The 17432-nt window shown below is 44.8% G+C and overlaps 1 protein-coding gene across 2 annotated transcripts in view; it reads left to right on the top strand.

Annotated features, from left to right (window-relative positions):
- Positions 1-17432, top strand: part of CEP152 (centrosomal protein 152) — a 60291-nt gene that overhangs the window by 21926 nt on the left and 20933 nt on the right. For both annotated transcript variants that reach the window (XM_066592618.1, XM_066592617.1), the window contains exons 11-21: positions 6400-6491; positions 6853-7007; positions 7977-8178; positions 8854-8976; positions 9275-9405; positions 9765-9893; positions 10015-10150; positions 10534-10725; positions 12112-12381; positions 13835-13966; positions 14182-14802. In XM_066592618.1, coding sequence (XP_066448715.1) covers positions 6400-6491; positions 6853-7007; positions 7977-8178; positions 8854-8976; positions 9275-9405; positions 9765-9893; positions 10015-10150; positions 10534-10725; positions 12112-12381; positions 13835-13966; positions 14182-14802 — 2183 coding nt within the window. The remainder of the gene's footprint in view (positions 1-6399; positions 6492-6852; positions 7008-7976; positions 8179-8853; positions 8977-9274; positions 9406-9764; positions 9894-10014; positions 10151-10533; positions 10726-12111; positions 12382-13834; positions 13967-14181; positions 14803-17432) is intronic.

The raw sequence follows: 17432 nt of genomic DNA, 5'->3' as shown, positions 1-17432 counted from the left end.
TGTCCCGCGAAAGCAAGTGGGTCTATACACTTCTGTATGGCCATATTAATGCACTTTGTAATGTACATTGTGCATTAATTATGAGCCATACAGAAGTTATTCACTTACCTGTTCCATTGCTGGCGTCCTCGTCTCCATGGTGCCGTCTAATTTTCAGCGTCTAATCGCCAGATTAGACGCGCTTGCGCAGTCCAGGTCTTCTGCTTTTCTCAATGGGGCCGCTCGTGCCAAAGAGCGGCTCCTGGTAGCTCCGCCCCGTCACGTGCCGATTCCAGCCAATCAGGAGGCTGGAATCGGCAATGGACCGCACAGAAGAGCTGCGGTCCACGGAGGGAGAAGATCCCGGCGGCCATCTTCAACCGGTAAGTAAGAAGTCACCGGAGCGCGGGGATTCAGGTAAGCGCTGTGCGGATTTTTTTTTAGGTCCCTGCATCGGGTTTGTCTCGCGCCGAACGGGGGGGCTGTTGAAAAAAAACAAAAAAACCGTTTCGGCGCGGGACAACCCCTTTAACCCCTTAGTGACCAAGCCTGTTTGCGCCTTAATGGCCAGGCCAAATTTTGCAAATCTGACACGTGTCACTTTAGCATGGAAAAACACCAGAAAGGTTTTGCATATCCAAGCGATTCTGACATTGTTTTTTCGCCACATGTTGTACGTCATTTAGGTGGAAAAAAAAGACCGATAGAATTTGTGTTTATTTATTAAAAGCGCCAAAATTGGGAAAATTTTGAAAAAAATCGTCATTTTTTCACATTTCCAACTGCAATATCTCAAATATGTGCAAACATAATATAGAAATTTTTGCTAAGATATATATTTCCATCCGTTTACTTTATTTTGGACGCACATTGGAAAAACTTTCATTTTTTTTTAACCATTTAGGAGACGTACAAATTTAACATTACTTTTCAGCATTTTGAGGAACACTTTGTTTTCCTACACCAAACCAAGATTGGAAAGGCTCATAGGAGTCAAAATGATAGATACCCCCACAAGTGACCCCATTTTAAAAACGACACCCTTTAAGGTATTAACTGAGGGGTGTCATGAGTATTTTAACCCCACAGTTTTCTTTTAGGAGTCAATGCAATTTAGAAAAGAAAAACTAAAATTTCATATTTTTGCAAATATGTCATTTTAAAGACAGGACTTTTTTCTATAGTACACATGAAAATTAGGATTTGCACCCCAGAATGGATACCCCTGTTTGTCCTGTGCTCAGAAACATACCCATTGTGGCCCTAGTATTACGTCTGTATGCACAACGGGGCCCAAAATGAAAGGAGCAGCCGGTGGCTTTCGGAACAGAAATTTTGCTTGAAGGAGATTTACTCCCCATTGTCCACTTGTAGAGCCATTGAGTGACCAAAACGATGGAGAACCCCCAAAAGTGACCCAATTTTGAAAAGTAGACCCCTTAACAAATTTATCTAGGGGTACGATGACTTTTTTGACTTCACAGTTTTGGAATAAATCTAAGCCAAGCAGAAGGAAAAAATTATGATTTTCATTTTTTTGGCAATTGTGTGAATTTAAAAACAGGTTTTATTTGTACAGTGTATATAGGAATGAAGACGTTCACCCCAAAATGGATCCCCCCGTTTGTCCCGTGTTCAGAAACATACCCATTGTGGCCCTAATCTACTTAAAGGAAACATAGCTAGGCCTATAATGGAAGGAGCACCCGTTGGATTTCAGGGTACAACGGAATAAATTCCAGTCCCCATTGCCCACTTGTAGAGCCATTGAGCGGCCAAAATGATAGAGAACCCCCACAAATGACCCCATTTTGAAAACTAGACCCCTTAACAAATTCATCTAGGGGTGTACTGCATATTTTGACCCCACAATATTTGAATGAATCTAAGCAAAGCAAAAGGAAAAAATTACGATTTTCATTTTTTTAGCACTTTTGTCAATTTAAAAACAGTTTTTTTTGTACAGTGTACATAGGAATGAAGACTTTCACCCCAAAATGGATCCCCCCGTTTGTCCCGTGTTCAGAAACATACCCCTTGTGGCCCTAATCTACTTACAGGACACATGGCTAGGCCCATAATGGAGGGAATGCCCGCTGGATTTCAGGGCAGAACTGAATAAATTCCAGGCCCCATTGCCCACTTATACGGAAAAAAATTTGACTTCCTAAAAATAATCCCCCCCCCCCGCCATCCCCATTTTTTGGCATTCCATAAATATTAGATAAAGGTAATAATATAAACTGCGTTTTATGTCCGAAGACAGGGGTAATTACGGAGGCTGGTTGGGTTGGGCACATGGGGCAAGAAAACCGGGTATCCCCCCTCCTCTCATGTATTTTGGGGGGTATTTCGTGACCTCAGCGGTGGGGATGGGGTGTAAAAAGTGGCGCTCTGCGAGGCTTTGTAATCTTGCTGCGGTGCGTCGGTCTCACAGACAAGGCGCACAACAAGCTGCTCCTGGAACTGCATGAAGGCGAGCGTTCCCGGGGCTTCTTGTAAAATACGTATTACAGGTAGCGGTCTGAATAACGCCGGGCTCACGCAGCCGTAGGCGGAATCTGCTTGTGGAGGCCGTCAGCGGATCCCAGCTGTGAGCCTGGCTGTGACCCTGCGTACGGCCGCATAATGTACTGCACATAACTGCCTACTCACACAGGCGGTCATGCGCAGTACTTATTTTTTTGTTTGCATTTCCCGCGCCGTCGCTTAGCGATGACCCGGGTACCCGCAGCTCATAAACAATGTATTTGCACATGGGCTGCGAGTATATCCGCGGTCATAGAGCACAATGAGCCCTAGGTCGCGGATATCCGCGGTAAAATATAACATGCCGTGTTTTGTTTCTGCGAGTGGATTCCGTAATTCCGCCCCACTAATTGGGGGGAATTGTGTGATCCAATGCATGTGATTGATCCGTGGATTACCGCTGATCAAGCGCATGCAGAACCTATAATTCCTCTCCGGTCATGTGTGACCGGCCTAATGTTAGTTCGCTACTTTATCACGTGACCGGGGACCGCTGAGCGAGGCTGCCGGTCACTGCTCCAAGCACTCAGCGAGCGTTGGTCGCTGGGAGCAAGGAGATTTAAAATTTCCTGGGCTTCCCCGGCTCCTGCGAATGTGTCCGGCATTTTGCCGGCGGGCGCATGCGCAGCAGCCGAAAGGGTCCATGGAGGATAATCGCATCTGGATTCAAATGCGGAAGCCTCCGAGAAGATGTTTCATCTCCCCTCACCGATCGCATCGGTGAGGGGAGATGAAACTTCCACTTTTTTAAAGAACTTTTACGTGATCATCATTATGCATTGGATAACGGCGATCACGTGACCAGTAACCGCATACCGCGGCTCCCCGTGACATCTCCAGGCTCTTGGCTACCTTTGGTAGCCAGCAGCAGGGAGATTTTACATTTCTTGGGCAATCTTTCACTTTTGCGCATGCGTCCGCCATCATGCTGACGGGCACATGCGCAGAAGCTGGGGTAAGGTCCGCGGATCAACATCCCATCAGGGAACAAATCCGGGACCTTGGATACGTAATTTCATCCCCCCTTACGGATACGATCCGTAAGGGGAGATGAAACTTTAACTTTTTTTTTTTTTTTTTTGACTTTTTAACTTTATATGATCACTGTTATCCGATGGATAACGGTGATCATATGACTGGAAACCGCATACAGCGGTCTCTAGTCATATCTCCCTGCACTCGGCTAACTGTGACAGCCGGGTGCAGGGAGATTTTGAATTTGCCGGGCTCGCCGGCCTTCTGCGCATGCGCGCCACATCGGCACATCGCAGAAGCCAGCGGGGGGTCCCGACACCGGCTGGAGGACATCGGCGGACCTGAGGTGAGTATTTTCACCTCCCCTCATGGATCCGATCCATGAGGGGAGGTGAAACTTTTCTTTTACACTTTTCCGCGATCGCCGTTATCCATTGTATAACGGCGATCGCGGTCCCCGCTGACATCTCCTGCCTACCGGCTACCTATAGGAACCGGGAGCCAGGAGATTTTAAGTCTCCCGCGCCGCTGGGCCTTCTGCGCATGCGGCTGACGTAATGCCGCCTGGCGCGCATGCGCAGAAGGACGGCTACGGCGCCCGGAGCATCGGGACAGCGGGGAGTCGTGCGGCGGACCTCGGTGAGTAATTTCAGCTGCTCCTATGGATCCGATCCATCAGAGCAGCTGAATATGTCACTTTTTTTGCAGTTTTATTTACTTTTTTTGCGATCGGCGCTATCCATTGCATAGCGCCGATCGCACTGCCGGGGGGGGGGGGGGGTCCGAACAACCCGGGATGACAGCTCCATGCTGTCGGCTACCTGCGGACACCGACGGCATGGAGCTGTCACGTCCACAGCCCGAGGGGCATTATTCTCTGCAGGACACATGTTTTTACGTCCTCAGAGAATAAAGCCCACTTCGGGAGAACGTAAAAACACTATGGGCTGGTCGTTAAGGGGTTAAAAAATAATTGGTATTCAAGTAGCTTCTCAGCTACTTAAATGCCAATTATATATGTGAATGAAGCCTTCACTGAGCACATGCTAAAAGCCCGAGGCTATTAGCTGAGCTCAGAGCCTCTGTTCTCCACATGGGAAACAATGCTATCAGCACTCAAGTGTGCTTGATTTTAACGATCAGCAAAAAGTGCGCGAAATGCGGGTGCCCCGCGCCCATTTACACGCACCGATTATTGCTAAAACGATCGCCGATCAGCGAAGTTTTAGCGATAATCGTCCAGTGTAAATGGGCCTTTAGTCTGCACATTGAAATACTGCACAATGGGGGCGCTACAAACATTTTCCATTTTTTTGCTTTTTGATTATGAAAAGGACACTGGCACATGTACAGTGTTTACATTGTTCTTCCATCAACCATGTTTTCCTTGCACGGCCTTCCATTTATGTGCTGCATTCTACAACATTAATCTACAAAAGTGCAGCTTCTGTAGAAAAATGCAAAAAAGTGGACGTTAACCATTCTTTCTGAAGCCCTTCATTTCATGTATAATGTGAAGTGGTCAAAAATTGGCAGAAAATATGAATCTCAGATGTAGATCAAATTTGGATTCTTGCTCAGAATAAACCATGACTGTTATTGGGGATTCTGCTATTTAATATACCTGCATTGAGCCACAAAAGTCTCTTAGGATATATACCTCAGTATGCAAATACAAGTTTATGTAGTTCTTTTTAAAGGGGTTGTTGGGACTTTTTAAACTTTTCTTTCACTGATCTGTCCTCAGAACAGGCCATCAATAGAGGATTAGTGGAGTCTGCCTCTTGGATCCGCAGGGATCAGCTTATTACTGGCGCATCTGTCACTATATTAAGCGCAGTAAACACATCGCGCTGACCGTATCGCAGTGCCCCGGTTTGGTATTGCAGACACAGCTCTTGTAAATTCAGTCGAAGCTGCGCCTGCAATACTATCTGGGCTGTTGTGCCATGGTGAGGGTGATGTTCTTCTTACACTTCCCATAGTGACAGCCACACCAGCTAATTCATAAATCCCACCTCCACAATGCGATGGCTGTTGATTGGCTGAGCAGCAGCGCTCGAAGAACCAATCAATGCAGCGCTGGATAAATCAATACCATTGCTATGATTAGTTCATCAAGCGCTGTATTACTAATTGGCTGAACAGCTTTCGAGAACCAATCTCAGCCATTGCTTCCTGGAGGCAGGATGTATGAATCTTGTAATCAGGAAGTGATGCTATATGAGCAGCTAGGACTGAACAATAGCGCGGACCTCCGGAGAGTGGTGTGAGGGGCGTGGGCTGAGCCTGCTAGGTAAGGAAAATAAGACATTCCCTGAAAATAAGACCTAGTGCCTCTTTTGGGGCAAAAAGTAATAAGACAGGGTCTTATTTTCAGGGAAATGCGTCAAAAGAAGGAAAAGCCTTTAATAAGAAAGCATGCTCTGTGTTCTTTAGTAGCTTCACTACTTCCAACCTGCAAATGCAGGGTAGATTTAGGAGAAGAGTTGCATAGCTGCAGTCCTTTTAATTCTTTCGGCTTGAATGTGTTACCCAAACAGCAAATTTAAGGAAAATTGTTGGATTATAATTTCCTGTGATTATAGCTTTTTTTTCCACCACTTATTCAAGCAATTGTAATGTGAGCTAGCCAGCTTGTAGAAACCATGACTGGTGGAAAGGCTGCAGCACATAGGAGACAATAATAACCAATTCTTGATAGTGAATTAGGAAGAAGGAAAGGTCTGCAGCATAAACGGCTGAGCTTGCAAGAGAAAGGCTTCACCTAGGAACTGTACATAAGGAAGAGCATTTCATTGGAGATGCTTGTGCCGGCTCATTCGTGTGTATGTGTAGATAAGGCACCGGTTTGGTCTTGTATTTTAAAATTCTTTAAGTGGAGTTCCTTGCTTGTTATACTTTCTAACTTTTTAGGCTCGATTCAGGAGACTACGCAGTTGCGGATGCAGCTTCAACAGATGCAGTCTTCAAAATTAATAAGTGATGGCATGAACAAGGCTTTGCAGGTTAGCACTTTTTGTATTTTTTTTGTATTGCCCGTGTTTCTTGCACTTTAAAGTTCTGTAAAAAAATGAAAGTTCTTTTAAAGCAGTGTTCCCCAACTCCAGTCCTCAGGGACCGCCAACAGGTCATGTTTTCAGGATTTCCTCAGTGTTGCTCAGGTGATGTAATTATTGCCGGTGCCTTAGACATTGCCACAGGTGTTCTTACCATAGGATATCCTGAAAACATGACCTGTTGGTGGTCCCTGAGGACTGGAGTTGGGGACCCTTGTTTTAAAGCATACTCACGTGGTTGGAATTTATTTTTTCGTTTTGTCAAGTTATATAAATTCTAAATCTTAAATGCGTTTTTTTCCTTATTCAGGAAGAAATAAATGAATTAAAAGAACACATTACCATGTATGAGTCTGCTGCTAAAATGGGAGTTTTTATCAGTGATGAAGAGGAACAAGCACTATCTGACTCTTATGTAGATCTGGGCATTCCTAAAGCAAACTGGCAGAAATCCCAATTCAACAGGTACTTTCCTGAATTCTATTTTAAAAAATAGCTGAGTGCTTAGCTAGTCTTTCTAGACCTCTCCGCATAACATTTATTTTATTTTGTCTATGCACAAATTTATGTCTGTGTCCAGCTTAATCTGTGAAACAGAATGTTTGCGGCCAAGGTAGGAAACTAAATCTTCAGAACGTTAAAGGGTAACTAAACTTTCCGTAAACTTTTGACATGCTCTAGTTTATGCCTAAAGTTTTGGTAAGTGGAGGGTGCTGAGATCCCCACTGATCGCTGAAGCAGAGGCAGAAGAGCTCAGCCAAGTGCTGTTCTTCTTTTGGCTGTGATTGGTTTACAGATTTTTTCCACTGAGCCTGTCCAGTACTCTGAAAGAACCAATCTGGCACTGCATTAAATGAGTGCTTCTGCCTCTTTTGTTTTAGTGATTGTTGGAGGTCTCAGCACAGGATCCCCATCGATTAAAATGTCTGTCAAATGTTTACAGAAAGTTTTTAGCTGCCCTTTAATTCCATTGGCTTTTAAAGTGGTCATTTCCTAAAGCAGGTTGCTAGAGATGAATACATCTCATCTCAGTCAGAAAGACAGCCACAGCATATGGAGTAGGGATTGCTGACATCTACACTTACAAAAATAAATCGTTAATCGTGAATGGCATTTGTAGTTTGTTCAACTAAAAAGATTGGATGCTTGAAAATCCATTAGGTCTTCAGGTTAATTTTTCATGTTTGCACCAAAAAAAGCTGTACATTGACTGATTTAACTCAACCTGAAATATGCAAAAAAAGATCATAGCAAAATAAGTACTTAGTTTGTTTTTGCCTTCCTTCCTTGCACACACAAAGCATTTAATATCACAAATTATCTCAAATTTCATTACATAGGTTGTTTGTGCAATGCATAAGTCATTTGTCAGGCTGTTATGCATGTTATGTTAGTTTCCAGCATTTGATGTTTTCTCTGCTTACATATACATAGGGTGATGCATACGAATGGTATTAGGAAAGATATTTCGCCTGATGAGATTACTATGGAGCTGAAGTCGGAGCTTGAACGCTGCTTGCGCAGTAACAAAGCAAAACGGCTGCAGATTGTTCACCTACAATCAGATCTGAAGGGATATCAATCAAAAAATGAGGAACTTAAAAAGCTACTGGAAAGTGCTGAAAAAGAGGCCAAAGTGAGTATCTATTAAGGTGCATTTAGACTGAAAGATGATCGCTCAAAAGTCGCTCAAAACTGTCACTCAAACTGCCATTTGAGCGATCATATTTTTATAACTCTAAGTAGCTAATTAGCTACTTAAAGAGTTAATGCAGGCGGAGCAGGACACCGCTGATGACTCCGAGAAAAGCAGCTGTTGTGTATATGCAAACACCTGCTTTGTTCTCGCAGTTATCAACGGTGTCCCCCTGAGCTGATGGTTCTGAGGAACAGCAGGAGCACTGACTGCTCCTTTTGTCTTCGGAGCTTTCAGCTGGTATCCCGCTGGAAAGTCCCAGCGGGATACCAGCTGAAAGAATGCTGCTAGCCCCGCCCGCTGAGAAAATCAGCATGCAGCGCTGATATCGGTTATCTGTGATTTCTAGCTTTCTAGAAATCAAGGATGAACAAATAGTGCACGAACAGGGCACAATGGCAGAGCATTTAGACACGATTATCGCTCAAAAAATGGCTTTTGCGCAAACTAGAAGTGATAATCGTGTCTAAATGGGCCTTTTATACTGTTGTCTTTCTATCACCTTACGATTATCTCTGGATGGAAGTTTATGTACATGCTACTGTATTGTAATCGTTTATGTAAGCAGCAATGAGGGGCTTTCTTTTAACTGCCCTTTTTTTTTTTTTATTGTAGGTGAGTTCAAGTAACTTTGAGAGTCGACTGGATTCCAGGTCTCCACGTAGATCAGGAGCTGATACAGATCAAGAGATTCAAAGGCTGCAAATACAAAAGCAGCAGCTGCAGCAGGAAATTGAGGTAGAAATATATAATTATAATTTGTTAATTTCAAACAGTAGTAGTATTATAATTTTATATTAAATGGTCACTGAACCTTAAAACAAACTTTGCAAAAAGTCAATAGTGCAGGCAAATGTAAGAAACTTGGGAGCGCTGGAACCAGGGAGCGGGTGATCTCTCACCCGCCTCCCTGTCACCTTCCCTAACAGCGCCATAAAAGGAGGTGACAGGTTTCCTTTAAGTTAATTCTATAAAAACACCATTCTTTAGCAAATTAATTTTTCCTTTCATATTGTTAAATATTGATTTTCTGTAGAAACATTTGCTGTGTATCAAAGAGCTTGCCACAAATGAGGAGAAATTGAAGACCGCAAATCAGCAACTCTGCAGTGAAATGAGACAAATGCTTGAAGACTTTGATAAAGATAAGAAGGAAGCCCTTGAAAGGTGCCTACAGACTCTTGGTGTCCTATGCTTATCTGTTATAGTATATAATGTATTGATATCCTGTATCACACTGTCCCAGATTCTTCAAGTATAACTCCTCATGTTGCCATAATTGAGGTTTCTGTACTAATATGTAGATTCTAATGCAATAAATTGTGATGTACAACAAAAGCAGCATGGTAGCCAGAAATGTTCATCAACCTATAATACAAGGAATTAAAGCTTTGCCGCAGAGGCTCCCATGCTGAATACAGGAGACAGAGATCTCCATTTCTTCACTATTCGAAAAATTAGCAGCATGGACAATGTTGTACAAACTTTCAGATTCAGTTTCGACTTTTGACTCCTTGTCCTCCCAGGTATGAGCGCACTTATGAACAGCATCATGAAGACATTAAGAACCATATAAGAATGGAGCTGAGTGACACCTGTGAAGCAGAAAAGGAACAGCTATGTCAGGCTTATGAGGCGAAAATAGCTAATTTAGAGTAAGACTTTTAATGAGCTTTTATGTAACATGAATTGATGGTGGTGAAGTGATAGTACAGTATTTTAGTTTTACACCAGAATGTAGACATCAACAATTTTTCTTTTTATGATTTGTTGTAGATCTCAGATCATTGAGTTGACTAATGAGATGACGGCAGTGCAGGAATGTTATATAGCAGTCTGTAAAGAGAAGGATACTCTGCAAGATGATGTCCGGGATAGTATGAAGAGAGAATTTCAGCTGAATGAAGACAAAGTATGTTGCATTTTTGATCTGTTAATGGTTGTAACTAGAGATGAGCGAGCATACTCGCTAAGGACAATTGCTCGATCGAGCATTGTCCTTAGCGAGTATGTCCCCGCTCGAGAGCAAAGGTTCGGGTGCCGGCGCGGGTGAGAGGTGAGTTGTGGCCATGAGCAGAGGGGAGCGGGGAGAGAGGGGGAGAGAGAGAGAGATCTCCCCTCCGTTCCTCCCCGCCAGCAGCCGATTCTTTGCTCCCGAGCGGGCAGGTACTCGCTAAGGGCAATGCTCGATCGAGCAAATTGTCCTTAGCGAGTATGCTCGCTCATCTCTAGTTGTAACTCCAAAACAAAATGCTTTTATTCTTATTCTTCTCTTATTTTTTTTTTTCTTGCTAGTGGAGGGCAGAATTGATGCAAGACAAGGAAAAGTCTTTGCAAACTCTAAAAACAGAACTAGAGTTGAAACACCAGTCATCTTTGTCTGAAGCGAAGGATCAGTGGGAGAAGGAAATGGAATACACAATGAAAGTACGATTTGATGCACAGTTTGCATTGGCAAAAGACAGCTGGATAAAGGAGCACAAAAAGGTATTTATTCCTCTAATTGGAGGACAAATATATGTATATCTGTACTTGGGGTTGGCCAATTAATTGAATGTCTCTGAAATTATGAAATTGATACTAATATTGGCTTGAGGGGAAGATGCTGCAAGCAGTTACAAGCTGTGTGGAAGGCTGGGTGAACACACTGATGAGTTAGGAACGATGCTGATTATCCAAGTTCAGCCAATCAGTACCATTGCTATGCCTGTATACTGCACGGTCTTCCAGCTGATTAATGTGCTCTCCGCTGCAAAAGAGCACCGCAGAGAAGAAAGTACATAATGATGACTGGGAAGGTAAGTACATGGTGAGGAGCGGCTGTGCTGTACATGAGCAGAAGGGGGCTCTGATGTAGTGGGGTAGCTGTAATATATGGGGGTAACTTTGATGTATTGTGCGTGGGCTGTGCTGTACATGGTGTGAATATGTGCTTACTAGTGGAACAGTGGTTTACATGGGGGGTGGTTGTGCTGACTTGGGCAGTGGAACCCCGTGTTTCATGGGTATATAATTTTGACAGTTGTACCCTATTCTTTTTACATATGAGAAATGCCCTAAAGCAACCCTACGGGCCTGAACAAACAAAGATGGCTGCACCAGCTTCTCTGACTACCTGGTTCACCTTGTGCATTAGTATGCATCATTATTCTGACACTATACCTGATTTGATTGACCAGTGCAGCTGTGTGAGCAGCACTTGCTAGTAGCAGCAGCATGTAGTGTCTTAGACTACCAATGCATACATACACAATGTGCATCAGGTAGTGTGTAGTCAGAGAAGCTGTTCGGCCATCATTGTTTGTCCAGGCTTGGAAAGCCACTTTAATATGTACTGCTATCAGAACTGTCAGATATAATTCTGATGATGAGTATATATTTCAGGAATTGCTGTACAATAGTGTGTCTGTATTCGTTTAGGCTGAGTTTGCACCTGCACTATTTCCATTATTCAGCTCCATCATAGGAGCAGAACAATGAAAATAGCTGGAGTAATGGTTTCTGCACGACTGGCAGAAACTGTGCCCAATGGATCCCATGGACTATAATTGGGGTCTGTTGGGTTTCCGTCATCCCATCTGGCATTTTCTCAAAATTTCCCCCTATCTGTCATAGATGAGAAACTAGATACATAGATATATCTGAGATACAAACGTCACACAGCTATTATGCTTGAGTGAATTCTAACCCAGAACCCCATTACTACACGGCAACAGTGCTAAGCACTGAGCCAATGTGCTGCCCATGGTAATGGTTAATTTTGCTGTTGTGTATGCCCTATACAGTTAGGATTTACGGGTATTTATCAGATACTTTGTTAGATGTGTGATAATGTTTTACATTGATTTAACAGATCCCTTCTTTCCTTTTTAGAAAACTGAACTAAGAATTCAAGACCTGGAGATCCAGTGGCGACACAAACTAGACAGAGCAGTTCAAGATGGCAGAGCAAAGTCGTTGCAGAACTTAGAAGATCACGCTATACAGACAGAGGAGACAGTCACTGTGCAGTCTGCATCTGAAGCTGAGCGGTTAGAAGAACTAAAACTTCAGCTTCAGACTGCTATGCAAGACAAAGACAGGGCTGTCCGGGAAGTGCAAATAGATCTAGAAACAGAGCATCGAGAGGATATCGCAAAGCAGGTATACTATGCAGGACAGGTCTGTGTGGGGTGAAGCATACATGGACTGCCAACAATATCTGGAGTGGAATAACTCTCTGACCATACATTATATACTTATGCTGTTAATTTTTTTTTTCTATTACATAAATTTTGGGCTTCTCGTACCAACAAATTTAGCATTTTATATTCTTACTTATACCTTTGAAAAACTTAAGATATTTATAATCTCTTTATTACTTCTTTGCTGATCATATTTTGTTTAGCTCTACACATGTGGAAAACACGTTATGGGTGCATTCACACATGGCAGATTTTTGTATGGATCTGCACAATGTGGTACAGATTTCACCCCTTTCAGTTGAAAGCATGGAATCTACTGTGGATCCATACGGTGCGGAATTTGATGGTGCGGAAAATCCGTACCAATTCCGCTCCATGTAAACATACCCTAAAGAGGTTTCCCGGGACTTTACTATTCATGACTTACCCTTAGTAGTTGATCAGGGTGGGGCCACTACTTGAGATCCCTGCCATTCAGCTGTCTGAAGAGGCTGCGGTGCTTGCCTGAGCACTGCTGCCTCTTTTCGGGCATGCAACATCCTATGGCCTGACAACAGACTCGTCCCTTCAAGTGAATGGGATTCAGCTGTTATACAGTGTACAGCACTGTGTCTGGTGTGAACTGTTGTGTCTGTGGCGCCCATCCAAACTCCACGGCCACCTCAAACTGCAGATCGCTGTGGATTTCGAGTGGCGGTTCTTTGCTGATCAGTTATTAGTGTTCTGGAAAATCCCCTTTAAACTATTCTTTTTAAAATCAAAGATATACTGTTATAAACGGGCCTAGTTTGATTAGCTGATGAACTTACTAGTACTCCAGGCTCTGGCAACATAATAGGGGTATTATGGTCATTTATCCCATATCCACTGCATCGGTCCTATGTTTATCCTTTCATGGATAGCTTAGTTGTTGCATCTGGTATCGTATCCATGAAATGTTATATTTTATACTGACATTTTGTCATGTAATTACTGTTCTTCCAGCCACGCTTGACAATAAAATACAGTTTAAAAATTCCTTTTATGCTTTATGTAGACCACAATCTGAGCACTTGTCACTCGGTACCTGTCAGTAGGTCTTGAGGAGTGTGCACACATCAAGGAATTGTTTTGGAAGGGGTTCTGGGATCAACAAAGGGATACTTTTAATGTAAGAACTCTTAGGGTTTCTTCACACGTAGCGTATTTTGCGCTGCATATTTTGGTACAGATCCACACCAAAATCCACAGCATGCGGTCCCGATTTTGATCCGCAGCAAATTTCACCCTTTCAACTGAACTGGTGAAGTCTGCTGTGGATCTGTGTCAAAATCGACACCAATAGTGCAGTTTTGCTATGTATTTTCCTCTGCAAATCTACATGTGAAGGTACCTTTTTTTTGCCTTGTTTTTCACTATTTTTGGTTTGACAGGTAGAATTGGCTCTAGTAAAAGCTCATACAAGGTGGTTAGAAGAACTTACAAGCTTATCAGAATACAAAGCAAACTTGAGGCTTGAGAGAGGAAAGTGGGAGAAGCTTCATGAGCTGAATGTCAAGAAGCAGGTAAGTGAAGATCACCGCATATACTATATTTTGTACATGTTTTCTTAGCAATACGACAAAAGAAAAATGTAATTTCCATGATTTTTCCTTTTTAGGTATAATAGGCCATATAGCTGGGAAAGATTTATTTGGGTTTTAGAAGACTTTACTGACTGTTATCTTACCTAAAAAGTAATATTGTGTTTTGCTCGTTGCTATAAATATTTATTTTTCAGATATCGGATGCTGTTGCCGCTGCTGAAGAAAACTGGAAGTTGGGAGCTGAAAGAGTTGACTACAGCAAGAAAGAAGCAGGATTGGAGGAGAAAGTTGCCTCGCTGAAAAGGGAATTGGAGCAAAAGAATGAGGAGTTTGAAGCACGGATGAAAGTAGAACTTGGGGAGGCGCGCGCTCTGTGGAACAAAGAGAGGCAAGAGGAAATTCAGCAGATTCAGGCACAAAATGAAAAGGATTACCGCACGTTTTTGAACGAGCATAGGACTAAGATCAGCGAAGTTCTTGTCACAGCAAAAGCTGATTTTGAAAAGCAAAAGAACGAGCTGGTTTCTCAGAAGGAGGTAGAGTTGAGGGAAATTTCTAACCAGCAAATGAAGCAACGGTTGTGGGACGAATCGCTGAGGATCCAAGATCACCATAAAGAGATTTTATCTGAAATCGAGAGACTTATGTCTGACATTCACGACGAACTGATTGAAAAGCGGGTTCTAGATCGTTTCTCATGTACATCAAGTACGTTAGATGCCCAGTTTTTGGATCAGATGCGATCTTACTTACAGAAGTCTGTCAAGGGGATTGTCTACAAGGCCGTTTCAAGTGCAAGATCTGATTGGAAGCAGGTAGTTATTTGTATGTTTGTTCTTTCTTCTGTTGGTTTTATAAATATACGGACGTACCAAAAGTCATAGGATAGTAGTATGGAAATTGATTATGAAGTTCCTTAGCTCCGGTAACAGCTTGGGGAGCGCACTCACCTGTGTAAAGGGGAAAATGTCATTGAAGGCATTACCACCCACAGGTGCTTAGTGATCATTGACTAGTGCCTGCTGCAGCCCTGCAAGACTGTTTTATTTCCATTGAAACTGACTGCACCAACTTTCTTGCTGTTGTCTCTTCACAGCAGCCCAAGTCACAGCATTACGTATCACAGAGTAGAAATATCATAGTAGCAAAATAAAACCTGGGCCTGTCAGGCTGGTAAGGCTGCTCTCACATCTGCGTCTGGGGTTCCTTTTATCTGCTCCAGTTTGGAAGCAGAAAAGGGAAATTCCCTGGCTGAACGGATCTGTTTTATGACTAAAGCGGACAGCGCTGAACGGACTCTATTGTCTATAATGCAGTCTGTTCAGCTGACCAGCATTTTACCGGACGAGAAAGTCCTACATGTAGGACCTTTTCTCGTCCGTATCATTGGGGGACCCAGCCAGACCATGGGATATAGCCACTGCCACTAGGAGGCGACACTTAACAAAAGTGTTAGCTCCTCCCACCAGGCTATATCACCCCTGCAGGCACTCAGCTAATTAGTTTTTAGCTTAGTGTCTAGCAAGGAGGCAGACATGTCAGGTCCAGGAGGACTTATGGCGGGCATACGGGGAGTCGGGGCTTTTCCCTGGCTTTCCTGTACTCCCGGGGAGGGCGCAGGCAGAGGGTGTCTCCACCACTATGCGGCGCCCTACCCAGCGAAGAAAAGGTGGCACGACCCTGCCTATGCGCATTGGCGTCGTTGGCCCGCCAGCAATAGGGTTCCCCCCTCTGGAGCAGCGCCCCTCTCGGACGGCGAGCTCAGGGGGGAACACTGCTGGAGCGCAGAAAGGGGAGTAGGAGCGTACCCGGGTGGAACAGAGCGGCACCTCAAACCCCCTTCAAGTCTGCGGTTAGCTGCCAGGACCCCCTTCAGAGGACCCCCACCAGATTGCATGGCTTTAGGTGTCGTTGGTCCTTCACCCTCCTCTCTCCTTCTCTCCACCCTCTATCTCACCCAGACATGTGCTTAATGCCCCCCTCCCTCCCCCTTTCCCCCCTCCCTCCTTCCACCCCCCCCCCCCCCCTATTCCCACCACCCCTTGCGGTTATATATAGGTGTGGATTGCGTCATGTCTGACCCTAGACCAGAGGGTTCCAGTCAGGCTATGGGGAGGGCGAAGTTTTATGCGTGCACGTTGTGCAGCGCTAAGTTCCCCAGCGGTCAGGCGGAATCCCGCTGTGTAACCTGTATCCCAGTGCGATCGGCTCCAGGGACCCCGGTGCCCCCCGCCGCCCCTGTAGAGCAGGTAGCCGAGCCTGAATGGGCTAGATCCCTGGCCGCAGCAGTGTCAGGACTAGCCAGCTCGTCAGCAGCAATATTGCGCCGTTTGGAATCTGATTCGGAGGTGTCCTCCCCGGAGCGTTCGTGGGGAAGGTCACACGAGGTGGAGATCCCGCAGCTCTGAAAGGGTTTCCCACAGGTCTCGTCGGTCCAGAAGGTCGTCCAGATCCTCTAGGTCGCGCCACTCTAAAGAGTCTTTTCACGCTCCTCATGGTTCCAGGGGAACATCCTGGACGTATCCTAGGTCCAGGGAAGATTCTAAGCCGTCTCGGCATACAGGGAGGTCGGTTAGGTCCCATCCGGACCTCTTACGGGCCTCATGCTCCTCAGCCTCTCAAGCGATAGACCAGGATCAGCCTCCGCATGGTTTTTCAGGGGGTAGTAGCGATCCGGAGGAGGAAGAAGGATCCGCTGTGTCATCTTTGTCAGACCTAGATGACGAGCAGGTGTCCAGGCTGTCCACTTTAATGGACAGCTTGGTGTTAGCAGTGAAAGACACGCTGCAGGTAGCCGAGACTCCAATCGAGGTACCACAAGCTACCGTATCATTTAAACGGCAGAAACGCATTCGCCAAACATTTCCTTTCCATCAGGATTTTGAAGAAGTCCTGGGGAAAGAATGGGAGAGTCCAGACAAACGTTTCAGGCAGCCAGGTAAATCCTGGGACGCCGCCTATCCTTTTTCAGAGGATCTAGTCAAAAGCTGGTCGGTGCCTCCGGTGGTAGACCCGCCAGTATCGCGCTTATCAAGGAGCACGGCGTTGCCTTCAGCCGAGGTTGCGGTTCTAACCGACACACAGGATAGAAAACTTGATGCATTGGCGAAGACAACTTTTCAGGCGGCAGGCACCGCCTTGCGACCCACCTTCGCTTCAGCCTGGATGAGCAAGGCGTCGGTGGCATGGGCAAAACAACTACGCAAGGATATTTTGGCAGGCGCCCCACCCAGTGAGCTGTTAGACGTCACTGAAAAGATCATACAGGCAGAAAGATTCGTCTGCGCGGCGAGTTTGGATACAGCCAAATTTGTTGCACGCGCATCAGCAGCGTCCGTGGCTACACGGAGGACGCTATGGCTGAAAAGCTGGTCAGCGGATGCATCATCTAAAGCGGTTCTGACGAAACTGCCATTTGAGGGCAAGAGACTGTTTGGCCCAAAGC

Source organism: Eleutherodactylus coqui, chromosome 2 (genome assembly GCF_035609145.1).
Source record: "Eleutherodactylus coqui strain aEleCoq1 chromosome 2, aEleCoq1.hap1, whole genome shotgun sequence".
In the NCBI taxonomy this organism is placed as follows: domain Eukaryota; kingdom Metazoa; phylum Chordata; class Amphibia; order Anura; family Eleutherodactylidae; genus Eleutherodactylus; species Eleutherodactylus coqui.
The sequence above is the reverse complement of the archived record's forward strand: the minus strand, read 5'-3'. Positions and strand labels throughout refer to the sequence as shown.